The sequence below is a fragment of the Physeter macrocephalus genome, chromosome 14, assembly GCF_002837175.3.
Source record: "Physeter macrocephalus isolate SW-GA chromosome 14, ASM283717v5, whole genome shotgun sequence".
NCBI classification, from domain to species: Eukaryota; Metazoa; Chordata; class Mammalia; order Artiodactyla; family Physeteridae; genus Physeter; species Physeter macrocephalus.
Window position 1 is genome coordinate 21,800,533 of NC_041227.1, and position 13,843 is coordinate 21,814,375.

At 39.9% G+C, this 13,843-nt stretch overlaps 1 protein-coding gene across 8 annotated transcripts in view; it reads right to left on the reverse strand.

Moving 5' to 3' along the window:
* Positions 1-13,843, reverse strand: part of PHF20 (PHD finger protein 20) — a 135,938-nt gene that overhangs the window by 22,876 nt on the left and 99,219 nt on the right. For 7 of the 8 annotated variants that reach the window (XM_007101699.3, XM_055090976.1, XM_055090980.1 and 4 more), the window contains 3 exons: positions 9,813-9,911; positions 8,988-9,152; positions 7,832-8,010 (listed from right to left, as the gene is read on the reverse strand). In XM_007101699.3, the coding sequence (XP_007101761.1) occupies positions 7,832-8,010; positions 8,988-9,152; positions 9,813-9,911 (443 nt within the window). The remainder of the gene's footprint in view (positions 1-7,831; positions 8,011-8,987; positions 9,153-9,812; positions 9,912-13,843) is intronic. The other variant, XM_055090975.1, reaches the window with a different exon arrangement.

A 13,843-nucleotide genomic window follows, 5' to 3' on the forward strand; every position in this document is an offset into this window, starting at 1 on the left:
CTTTTTTGTAAAGGAGAAACTAACACACTATTGTAAAACAGTTATACTCCAATAAAGATGTTAAAAAAAAAAAAAAAAAAAAAAAAAAAGTTTAAATTGGAACTTCCCTGGAGGTCCAGTGGTTAAGACTCTGCACTTCCACTGCAGGGGGCGTGGGTTCAATCCCTGGTTGGGGAACTAAGATCCCGCATGCCGTGTGGTGCAGTGAAAAAATTTTTTAAAATAAATATTAAAAATAAAAGTTTAAATTTTGGTGGGGGCGGGGGTGGAGGGCAGCTGTGCCACACGGCTTGAGGGATCTTAGTTCCCCGACCAGGGATTGAACCCAGGGCCCCGCCCTCCAGCAGTGAGAGCGCCGAGTCCTAACCACTGGATCGCTAGGGAATTCCCCAAAAGTTTAAATTTAGAAGTGAACAAGAACAATAACAGAAAAGATAAAATATCTAAGAATAAATCTGAGACTAAGAATAAAAACATGCAAGGTCTGTGTAAAGAAAATTTTTAAATATTTGAAGGACATGGAGACTTAAGTCAATGAATGGTAAGTTGTACTTTATTCCTGGATAGCAAGAGTCATTATCATAAGGATAGCAGATCTCCTTGGATTAATATATAAAAATAAAGTAATGCCAACAAAATAATAAATTAATAGCTCTGGAACTATATAGAAGCTGATTCTAATAGCCAGGAAATTAAAAAGAACAAAGGGGGGTACGAGCCCTACCAGATATTTAAAAAATATTATAAAGGTATAATAATTAAAATAGAATTGTACAAGTAAATATATAGACAGAGAGATCAATGAAAGAGAGACTCCAGAATGAGATCCAAACTACATATGGAAATAGAGTAAATAAAGGTGGCGTTTCAATAATAAGGCATGGTGTTGGGACAAATGGGTAGTGAGAGCCTTCACCTTATACCAGGATAAATTCCAGGTGGATCAATTATTTATACGGTTTTTAAAAAATAATTGAAACCTCAAAAGTACCAGAAGAGGGCTTCTCTGGTGGTGCAGTGGTTGAGAGTCCGCCTGCCGATGCAGGGGACACGGGTTCGTGCCCCGGTCCGGGAAGATCCCACATGCCGCAGAGCGGCTAGGCCCGTGAGCCATGGCTGCTGAGCCTGAGCTCCGCAACGGGAGAGGCCACACAGTGAGAGGCCCGTGTACCGCAAAAAAAAAAAAAAAAAAAAAAGTACCAGAAGTAACCATGAAAAATTCTTTTATTGACTTTTCTATAAACTTTTATGAACTTCCAATGAGGAAGCAACTGCTATTCAAATCTCAAAAGCCATTAAAGAAAAGTTTGATATATTTGACCTCACAAAAACAAAAAAATCTATAAGACAAGCCAAAAGACGGATGACAAAGTGGGTACAAATATTTGTAACTGTTCTCACAGCTGATACAAGAACATTATCTACAAAAAGCTTACACAGGGACTTCCCTGGTGGTCCAGTGGTTAAGACTCCATGCTCCCAATGCAGGGGGACTGGGTTCGATCCCTGGCCCAGGAACTAGATCCCACATGCCACAACTAAAAGATCCAGAGTGCCACAACTAAAGATCCCGCACACCGCAACTAAAGATTCCACACGCCGCAACTACAGATCCTGCACACCACAACTAAAGATCCCACACGAGGCAACGAAAATCCTGCACGCAGCAACAAAGATCCCGTGTGCCGCAACTAAGATCCAGTGCAGCCAAATAAATAAATAAATATATATTTTTAAAAAGCTTATGCAAATGGGTACGAAAACAACCAACCATCCAACAGAAAACTGAATAAAGGACATGAACAGGCAGGTCAAAGGAAAAAAACACATCTTAAATAAAAAGATGTTCAAAGCAACCATTATAAGAATAAAGTAATGTAAGGGAAATTGAATATAAATTAATGTGAAATGAAACCAGCCTAATAATATGCATACACATTAGTATTTCTAGATTCTGGGATTACATGTAGATATCAATTAACTCTTCATACCTTTACGTATTGCCTGAAGTTTTTATAATAAACATTTACTACTTTCATCACACAAGTGTTATTCTCATGAAAAACTGTTTATAGAGTATAATTTTCATTTATATATGCATGTGTATATATGTATTCTAAAATAACAACAGTGATTTATCCCTGGGTAAAAATCATCTGGGTAATCCTTGTTTTCTTCTTTGTAGTTCTTGGAAATGCAGAAAATCACAACCATAAATATTTTTTAAGTATATTAAAATAAATTACAAAATGGCTATACTAGTAGATTGTTTTTTCACTTATCTGAAGAGCAAAGATAAAGAAGTCTGATAGTACTCTGTACTGACAAGGGCGCTGGTAAGACTGTTCTTTGGTACACCAGGGAAAGTTTATAGACTATTGCTATGACACCAGTATTTGTCAAAATAATAAATGCACGCCTACTTTGGTCCTGGAATTTTACTTTCAAAACTTGGTCCCACAGATATACTTACACAAAATTATTCATTACATCACTGCTAAGATTAGAAACAATCCAAATGTCCTTCAACAAGGGAAGAGTTAAATAAATGATGATCCATCCATTATGCAACCATTAAAAAGAATGAGGAAGCTTTTTTAGATCTGAAAATGGAATGGTCTTCAACATATACTATTAAATGAAAAAAAGATACTGAAAACACTATGTATTAAAATAACATTGTGTTAAAAAAAAAAGATGGTTGTACAGCAATGTAAATGTACTCAATGCCAGTTCACTTAATGCCACATATATTTAAAAATGGTTAAGATGGTAAATTTTATGTTATGTACATTTTATCACAAAAAGAAAGAAAAAAAAATGGAGAGAATATATTTGATATTGCTTGTTTAGCCACTGAATGTTTTTGGGGTGATACGCAAGAAGATGACAAGGGCTGCCTCCAGGGAAAGCAAATAAAGTTTTTAAAATGGGCTTCTTATTAAAGCTGCTACACAATTTTCACTGGGGTCCAGCACCTAATGTTACATTTTTGTTGCTCTAGGGCAAAGGTCAGCAAACTACAGCCCACAGGCCAAATTCAGCTTGAAAAAAAAAAAAAAAAAAAAAGTACCAGAAGTAACCATGAAAAATTCTTTTATTGACTTTTCTATAAACTTTTATGAACTTCCAATGAGGAAGCAACTGCTATTCAAATCTCAAAAGCCATTAAAGAAAAGTTTGATATATTTGACCTCACAAAAACAAAAAAATCTATAAGACAAGCCAAAAGACGGATGACAAAGTGGGTACAAATATTTGTAACTGTTCTCACAGCTGATACAAGAACATTATCTACAAAAAGCTTACACAGGGACTTCCCTGGTGGTCCAGTGGTTAAGACTCCATGCTCCCAATGCAGGGGGACTGGGTTCGATCCCTGGCCCAGGAACTAGATCCCACATGCCACAACTAAAAGATCCAGAGTGCCACAACTAAAGATCCCGCACACCGCAACTAAAGATTCCACACGCCGCAACTACAGATCCTGCACACCACAACTAAAGATCCCACACGAGGCAACGAAAATCCTGCACGCAGCAACAAAGATCCCGTGTGCCGCAACTAAGATCCAGTGCAGCCAAATAAATAAATAAATATATATTTTTAAAAAGCTTATGCAAATGGGTACGAAAACAACCAACCATCCAACAGAAAACTGAATAAAGGACATGAACAGGCAGGTCAAAGGAAAAAAACACATCTTAAATAAAAAGATGTTCAAAGCAACCATTATAAGAATAAAGTAATGTAAGGGAAATTGAATATAAATTAATGTGAAATGAAACCAGCCTAATAATATGCATACACATTAGTATTTCTAGATTCTGGGATTACATGTAGATATCAATTAACTCTTCATACCTTTACGTATTGCCTGAAGTTTTTATAATAAACATTTACTACTTTCATCACACAAGTGTTATTCTCATGAAAAACTGTTTATAGAGTATAATTTTCATTTATATATGCATGTGTATATATGTATTCTAAAATAACAACAGTGATTTATCCCTGGGTAAAAATCATCTGGGTAATCCTTGTTTTCTTCTTTGTAGTTCTTGGAAATGCAGAAAATCACAACCATAAATATTTTTTAAGTATATTAAAATAAATTACAAAATGGCTATACTAGTAGATTGTTTTTTCACTTATCTGAAGAGCAAAGATAAAGAAGTCTGATAGTACTCTGTACTGACAAGGGCGCTGGTAAGACTGTTCTTTGGTACACCAGGGAAAGTTTATAGACTATTGCTATGACACCAGTATTTGTCAAAATAATAAATGCACGCCTACTTTGGTCCTGGAATTTTACTTTCAAAACTTGGTCCCACAGATATACTTACACAAAATTATTCATTACATCACTGCTAAGATTAGAAACAATCCAAATGTCCTTCAACAAGGGAAGAGTTAAATAAATGATGATCCATCCATTATGCAACCATTAAAAAGAATGAGGAAGCTTTTTTAGATCTGAAAATGGAATGGTCTTCAACATATACTATTAAATGAAAAAAAGATACTGAAAACACTATGTATTAAAATAACATTGTGTTAAAAAAAAAAAGATGGTTGTACAGCAATGTAAATGTACTCAATGCCAGTTCACTTAATGCCACATATATTTAAAAATGGTTAAGATGGTAAATTTTATGTTATGTACATTTTATCACAAAAAGAAAGAAAAAAAAATGGAGAGAATATATTTGATATTGCTTGTTTAGCCACTGAATGTTTTTGGGGTGATACGCAAGAAGATGACAAGGGCTGCCTCCAGGGAAAGCAAATAAAGTTTTTAAAATGGGCTTCTTATTAAAGCTGCTACACAATTTTCACTGGGGTCCAGCACCTAATGTTACATTTTTGTTGCTCTAGGGCAAAGGTCAGCAAACTACAGCCCACAGGCCAAATTCAGCTTGAGTCCTATTTTGGTAAATAAAGTATAATATGAACATAACCATGGTCATTCATTTTTTTTGTATTACCTCTGACTGCTTGGGGCAGAGTTGAGTAGTTGTGAAAGAGATCACATGGCCCAAAGCCTAAAATATTTATTTTCTGGTCCTTTAAGAAAAAGTTTGCCAAAACCTGCCTTAGAGCAATTAAAATAATTTAAATATTAAATGGGTTTCCTGATGCTCATTTTTTTGTGTGGTACCCAGATTTCTCAAACATTCATGATTACTAAGTAGGATTTTAACCTTCCAGTGATTTAAATTAGCACTGGTAAATAAAATCAAATAATAATACACATGAGCAATACTGCTACCAAATAACGAAAATGATCAAAGAAAACTATTTCTCTGATCTTCTAGAGAACAAATTCTAAATGTTTCCTAGGGTTGTGCAAATTATCAATGTAAGTTTAAAATTTATTTTAAGAAAAAATGATTTGAACTTTCCTAAATAATGAATATATTTAAAACTAGATGAATACATTTTAAAACTTTAAACTGTATTGTTCCAGTTAGCTCCCTCTAAATTTATGCCTTTTGCTAAAGTTACTGAGTGGAAAAAGGTACCCTGCTCACAATGACATGTATAGTCAGAAACTGTCCCGCTATAACACAAAGCCAGCTGGACAACAAGTGGGCAGCAAAGAAGAGTCTTCTACAACAAAACCCAAGGTGTTCTGAAGTGAGCTCGTCACCACCACAATGCCAGACAGGAAGCCACAGTGCTGAGCTGAGCTGCGGGGAAGGTCATGTGGAGCCTGGGAAGCAGGCGATGGAATTCAGTTCCTGACTCTGCCATGTAACAACTGGTGTGGTCTCAATTTTTTCAAACTTAGTTTCCTCACAGCACAAAATGGCACTTCAAGCTCTACCCCCCCAAATGCCCCATGATCCTTGCCACTTACAGAATAGTCAATGGAGAAAGTACCATGGTGGGTCAGAACTGCATCTCTTATACTGATTAGCTGGAAGAGCCTTGCCAGGAGAGGCCTTCGTTACTCACCCACTAATGATTTCTAAGGACAAATGAGGACCAAATCAGGCTTCCAAGGCCCAGAACTGAGCACACGCCCAGAGAGACAGGATGAAAACTAACGATCTTCAACATACTTTTATTTTATTTATTTATTTATTTTTATTTTTGGCCGCATTGGGTCTTTGTTGCTGTGCGTGGGCTTTCTCTAGTTGCAGCGAGCGGGGGCTACTCTTCATTGCAGTGCACGGCCTTCTCATTGTGGTGGCTTCTCTTGTTGTGGAGCATGGGCTCTAGGCACGTGGGCTTCAGCAGTCGTGGTACACGGGCTCAGCAGCTTTGGCTCGCGGGCTCTAGAGCGCAGGCTCAGTAGTTGTGGCTCACGGGTTTAGCTGCTCCGTGGCATGTGGGATCTTCCCGGAGCAGGGCTCGAACCTGTGTCCCCTGCACTGGCAGGCAGATTCTTAACCACTGCACCACCAGGGAAGCCCTTCAACATACTTTTAAAGCCAAACTTAAAAAAAAAATTCTACTGGAGGGGAAAAAACAAACAAACAAACGGTTTTCATGTTACATAAGTTTTTGAATTATATTCCACTGAGCTTCAGAGATTCTACAAATGGGTGTGCTTTATAAAATGGGACTATTTTAGAAGAAAAAACAAAACAAAACAAAAAATGCACACTCCAAGCTTAAATGTTAAGACAACAGAGCCCACCAGCACACATAATTCTGTACTGCTAGGCTAACTTAGTATTACGCTGTCCTCAGAACAAAGCTTTTCTTCCCATCTCTGATTAACCAAAGTGACTACACAGCATGCTGTTTAGGAAAAGTCCCCATACAATGGCCATGTTCATTAGGCTTGTCTCAAAAAAAAAAGGAAAACAACTGAGCCACTGAAATGCTCCAAGTTGGCAACTACCGCTCACAACCCCACCTGAATATTAGACCTCATGGGAAGAGGCCAGCCATTCACATTTTTGAACTTAAAAGTGAAAATTATTCATTTTGAACTTCCAAAACTACTGCTTTTATCTGTTACACATTTGGGGGTTCTGTGAAAAGAGTCCATTAGGGAAAGGTGTCCTGATGCTGAAAAAGTGATTTGAAAACCACTGACCTAATGCATACTAAAGGTCATAAATATCAGGAGCTATTTGAGACCATTCATGTACCTTGAATTCCCAGAAGTTGCCAGGAAGGCTATTAAAAAAAAAAGAAACTCCCGGAAGAATTCTAACCAACATAAACATGACTTACTTAAAAAACTCAGGTTCCCTGGAGTCAGCCAGGCAGCAGCCACCTCCACCAGAACTGTGATTAAGAGCAAGAGAAGGCCCAGAGGCAAGCAGGTGCTGGCCAGTGATGGTCTCCCCAAGCAGGCAGGGAGGCCCCCCAACAGGCACATCCCAGAAATGGAGATGACAAACACAAATGCCAAGAAAATGAAGACTAAGAAAGAGACAAGTTATAAAACTGGCCTCCATCTCTTTAGTCCATAAAGAAAATTTACCTGAGAGAGAAGATATGGATCCACAGGAAGATCAAACTGCCCCTCCAGAGATTTGGGTCCCTACTGTTCAACTCCTCACTGTGTGACCACAGGCAAGGCCCTTCCCATTTGTGGGTCCAGCTGGCCCAAGCAGAGCATAAGAGGTTCAGACTCAGTGATCCCTCAAGTCCTCTCTTATTCTAGTCATAGGCTATTTATACCAGCCTGAGATGCAGAGGAAGCTGAGCCAGTAAGCAAAGCTCAATCTGCTGCTGACAGTACTGCCTACCTGGGGCTTCTGACATGACATTATTTTTGCTGGCCTCAGACTGTATTCCCTCAAAATTCCCTCCAAGGACCAGTTTATGCTCCTCTATACCTGTGTCCCCTGGAAGCTCCACCTACCTGAATCATGAAGTCATTTTCCTCCTGAACCTCACAGATGCAGCGGACCACTTCAAAATCGTAACGGTCCTCCCCATCAAGTTCCTCATCTGGGTTAGTGGTCACATCAACGTCTTGGCCATACTCCTCATCGCTCCAAAGAAAGCTCTCGGAGGAGGAGTCACTCAGATTATCTTCTTCTGAGAGGAAAGGGAAAACAAAAGTCACTTTTTAAAATTATAGTTATAAAATTTAAAAAAACCCCTAGATTGTCAAGAGTAGAAATGACCTTACAGACCTTCTCCTCTGTGAACTTTCACAGAACGGGGAAACGCAAACTCCAATCTGTTCCTCAGGCCTGTCATCTACTAACAGCCCGAATGATATGTGCTGCCTGGCAGCGAACTGAACTCCATTTCCTCATTTTCCTGACAGTGAAGCCCAAGGTAAATGGCTGCTCAAGGTCACAGTCACAGAGCCCACTGGCAGAGAAACTGCAACTCCACATGAGCCACACAGATCATCATCCCTAATGACTCAAACGTGTTCTCTGACCTCACCCGACCCAGCCGTGACCTGGCTTACAGCCCAGTCTGTATCCACAGCCACCTTTAAAACTCTGTAAACAGTGGGGAATGAGGAAGGGGCAGATTCCAGGGATAATCAGAACCAGAATCACTAGATCTTGGTACGTGACTAGTGGTTATCACAACTAACTTTTACTGATCACTGATTCTATACCAGACACTGTTCTAAGTACTTTCCATATACTTATTAACTACTTTTAAACTCACAATCACCCTATAAGTTGCTAAAGAAGGGAAAACTTCAAGGTTGACTCAGATTTCCCCAAGCAACCAGGTTAGATGCAGAGGCCACCAACAAGAAATGGAGGAACGGGAGGGGCAGGTGTGCAAGGAGTTGGGGGATAATGGATTTGGTTATAGACACACTGGCTTAGAGGTAGCTAAGAGACATTCTACTAAGACCAAAGTTGGAGAGAAGGGAAGTTCTGGGAATGTATAGCTAATGGCCTATTTATTTGATGTACTTCTTGTTTAAAAGACCTAACAGACTACTTGCAGAAGGCCTGAGAGTAGATTACAATATCAACATAAATCCAGCCTTCTCAGACTGCCGTGCTGTACAAATGATCAAGCCAGCAGAGCCTCCTTACCGGACATTTTCACTTTCCCTTTGTGGTTTCCAGATTCTGAGCCATGGAGCTGTGGGCTCATATGGACCCCGGGCTTGTGTGAGGACCCACACCTGGTGACAGCAAATGCCTTGGGTGGAGAAGGTTCCTGGGAGGCATCACTGATCTCCTCACTGCAGGGGCATTCTGAAGAACAAGATCAGGAAGAAATTAGCACCCTCAGACATCACTAGGGCATTCCAGAATCAACCCCATCCAACCAACAGCTCCACTGTTCAAAGAGCTCAGATGCTCAGAAGCAATTCAGCTAGAACAGATTTAGGGATTAATACTTCTAGCTACCTCCAAGAACCTCAAAACAAAAAGCTTCTTCCTCACCATCACCCTTCTCCCCTCTTTCTGATAAGACTGCTTTTCTAAGCCAGAACCACTTTGAGGATAAAATGTGGCATCCCTTTAGCTCCCAAGACTGGAACGCTGATTTTCTTAAAAATCAGCATTTTTGCTGGGGCTAGACACACACTTTTCAAGAAATGAACCCTTTCTTGAAAGGGTTCAGAGATGTGTATTTAAGAGTGGTGTGTGCAGACAAATACAGTCATTCACCTGCATATCCTCTCCTACAATGGCGCTTCCATTGTGACAGAGCACACTGGCCAACACAGCAAGAGGGAGGGCTTTTCTAAATGCCAGCGTGGCCTTGTAGCACCTGGCGTGAGCTGAGCCCACAGGCTCCATTAAAGGCCTGCTGGCCCTTCCTCTCCTCAGAGGCCAAGACTGGGAGAAGCAACCCCTCCCTACGTACAGTAAGGAAATCCAAGTGAAACGCCCCAGGGGATAATTTACCAGGTTTGGTTTTCTTTTTCTTTTTCTTTTTCTTCTTTGGCTTCACCCTCACAAACTCTTTGAATTTCTTCTCTTTATTCTTCTCCTTGTCTTTTGCAGCTAGAATTAAATACAAGTGTAAGTACTGGCATTCTAACATTTTGTTTTCAATGCCGGGATGTTTATGCTTAAGTAAGCAAGCATGCACAATGTGAAGAACTAAAATGGTCAGCAGAACAGAGTTCCGGGTCTGGTTCTGCCTGGGAGGTCACCTTCCATCCTCCTCAGAGCTCTGCAGCCCCTTCTCTATCATCAAGCCTTTAGACCAGAGGCTGGCAAACTCTGGCCCACTGCCTGTTATTATAAGTAAGTTTTATTGAAAATACACTATGCTCATTTGTTACATGTTGACCATGGCTCCTGCCACACTTCAATGGCAGATTTGAGGAGTAAAGACAGAGATCTTATGGCCTTCAAAGCTGAAATATTTATTGTCTGGCCCTTTACAGAAAAAATGTGCCAACCCTACTTAGATCACTACTCCTGAACACTGGCTACATATTGCAATCACCAAGGGAGATTTTTAGAAAGTGGATGCCCGAGTCCCACCCACAAAGATTCTGATTTAACTGGCTTGAGGTGCAACCTGAACATCAGGATTTTGTTTGCTTGATTCTTCTTCTTCTTCTTTTTTTAATAATTGAAGTACAATTCATATAATATAAAATTATCCACTTAAAAAGGAATAATTCACATCTTCCAAAAACCACAACTTCATTCTCTGCTACTTTTTACAGCAAAACTTCTTAAGTTATCAATACTCCCTGCCAAACTTCTCAATTCAGTTTTCCTAATTCCCCTCTAAAAAGCTTCCCACCTACCACTCAACTGAGACTGTAGTTTTCAAGTTAATAATAGCCTAACCATTGCAAAAATCCAGTTGTTTCTTCTATCTTATCAAACATATCTGTAGCATTTCAAATAATTGATCATGCCTTACTTTTTAGGTGTTAAGATATGTTTAAGCATACATATATCCTGTGACCTAGCCGTTCCACTCCTAGATATTTACTCAAGAGAAAGAATAACTTATGTCCACACAGAGACTTGTATATGAACGCCCACAGCAGCTTTAGTTGTAACCTCCCAAAATGAAAATCGCCCAAATGTCCATCACCAGGTGAATGGACAAATAATTTGTGGTGTATCCATACAATGGAATACCTCCAACAATAAAAGTATAAACTATTAATAATATGCAGCAACGTAAGTGAACCTCAAAATAAGTATGCTGAGTAAAAGGAGCCATATAAAATCTAATGCATACTTCATGATCCCATTTATATAAAATTCTAGAAAATGAAAACTAATCTATATAATAGAAAGCAGAATAGAGACTACCTGGGGATGAGAGAGGGGGGAGGAGTAGAAAGGAGGAATTTAAAAGGGGCATAAGGAAATTTTAGGAGGTAATGGATATGTTTACCATTTTATTGTGGTAATGGCTGGGTATATATACATGCCAAATCTCATCAGATTACACAATTTAAATATGTGCAGTCCACTGAACAACAATTAAGCTTCAATAAACCTGTAGGTAGGTAGGAAGGAAGAGAGGGAGGGAAAAAGAAAGAGCAATCCAGCGGCATGTAGTACATTCACAATACTGTGCAACCAGCTCTACCCCAGTTCCAAAACATTCCCATCACTCCGAAGTAAAACCACTTACCACTAAGCAGATTCTCCCCAACCCCTCAACCCTTGGCAACCACCAATCTGCATCTGTCTCTATGAATTTATCCATTCTGGACATTTCATATACATACAATAAGTGACCTTTTGTGCCTGGCTTCTTTCACTTAGCATAACGTTTTCAAGGGCATCAGCGTTTTTAAAAACACTCTCCAAGTGATTCTGATGTAGAATCAAGATGGTTCACAAAGCAAGTGTGGGGTAGGATAAGCAGTCAGGTTCAACTGATTTTAACTGAGCACCTGTGTGCAAATATCACAAACATCTCATTTAACCCTAACAACCACCTGTGTATATCATTCCAGTTTCACAGATGAGGAAATTGAAGCTTGGTGAGGTGAGGACACCTGCTTGAGATCATGCAGACATTTAAAAACAGGTTCATCTGGCTCTCCAGCACCAAGTCAGCACTACCTCCGAGGCCCCTCTCCCAAACAGGCATCGAGGAATTGTACGAGAGGACGATGGACTGCATCCCCCAGCTGGCAAGCCTGGCTCTACAGGTAGAAGTTAATCTACTGGCTAAAGAACACAGGACTTAAGGGTCTCTAAGCTCCCTTCGTGTTAAAATACTCTGCAAATGGGAAACAAAGTTCAACAAACAAGAACTCTAGAAAAGACCTTAGTCTACTTTACAAAAGTACTCTTTCTACGATTAAGAAACCAGAGCCCAAAGAAATAAGGTGACTAAGCCAAAGTCATGCAGTTGATAAACAAAACATGGTTAAATGCCTCCTAAATTTCATTCATAAAAGCTATCAACAATATTTACTTTTCCTCTGATCCTGGAAACAGTCTTCCTCAGGAATAGAAACAGAACAACTCATTTCTTCTCATTCGCTTGGCTACAACCACATTATCAGTCATGTTTTTTTGTTTTTTGTTTTTTTACTTTATTTTTGGCTGTGTTGGGTCTTCGTTGCTGCTCGCAGGCTTTCTCTAGTTGCAGCGAGTGTGGGCCACCCCTCGTTGTGGTGCGCAGGCCTCTCATCACCGCGGCCTCTCCTGTTGCGGAGCACGGGCTCCAGGCTTGCAGGCTTCAGTAGTTGTAGCATGCGGGCTCAGCAGCTGTAGCACGCGGGCTCAGCAGTTGTGGCTCGTGGGCTCCAGAGCACAGGCTCAGCAGCTGTGGCGCATGGGCCCAGCTGCTCCGCGGCATGTGGGATCCTCCCGGACCAGGGCTCGAACCCGTGTTCCCCGCATTAGCATGTGGATTCTTAACCACTGCGCCGCCAGGGAAGCCCTCAGTCATGGTTTAAATTCATTTATTTAACAAATATTTGAGCATCCACCATGTTCCAAACACCATTCTAGGGAGGAGGGATAAGGCAATGAACAAAAAAAGACAAAAACACTTGCCCTCACAGAACTACATTCTAGTGGGTCGGGGCAGAAAGCAAGTAAGTCATATAGTATTTTAGGAGGTGATTAGTGCTATGGAAAAAATAAAGCAGGGAAGGGGGACAGAAGGGATGAGGGAAGGGGAGATTTGCAATTTTAACAGTCTATGGTCACAGAATGCCGCGCTGAGAAAAGGACATCTGAGCAAAGACCTGAAAGGAGTGAGAGAACAAAACATGCAGAAATCTAGGAGAAGAGTCTTCCAGGCCGGGGACAGCAAATGCAAAGATTCTAAGACAGGAAGGCCTTCAATGTTCAAGAAATAGGCACAGGGAACACTTCCTAACTCATTCTACACGGCCAGCATTACTCTAATACCAAAATCAGATAAAGACATTACAGAAAGGAAAACTACAGACCATTATCTCTCATGAACACAAATGCAAAAATATTAGCAAGTTGAATCCAACAATGTATAAAAAGAATTGTATATCACAACCAACTGGGATTCATTCCAGGTGTACAAGGAAGGTGGGTTCAACATTTGATAATCAATTAATGTAATCCATCATATCAACAGGCTAAAAAAGAAAAATAATATAGCAACTGATGTAGGGTATATGTCCAATAGTGGGACTGCTGGGTCATATGGTAGTTCTATTTTTAGTTTTGTAAGGAACCTCCATACTGTCCTCCATAGTGGCTATAATTTACAGTCTCACCAACAGTGCAAAAGGGTTCCCTTTTCTCCAGCATTTATTGTTTGTAGACTTTTTGATGATGGCCATTCTGAATGGTGTAAGGTGATACCTCACTGTAGTTTTGATTTGCCTTTCTCTAATAATGTTGAGCATCTTTCCATGTGCCTCTTGGCCATCTGTATGTCTTCTTTGGTGAAATGTCTATTTAGGTCTTTGGTCCATTTTTTAATTGGGTTGCTTGTTTTTGGATATTGAGCT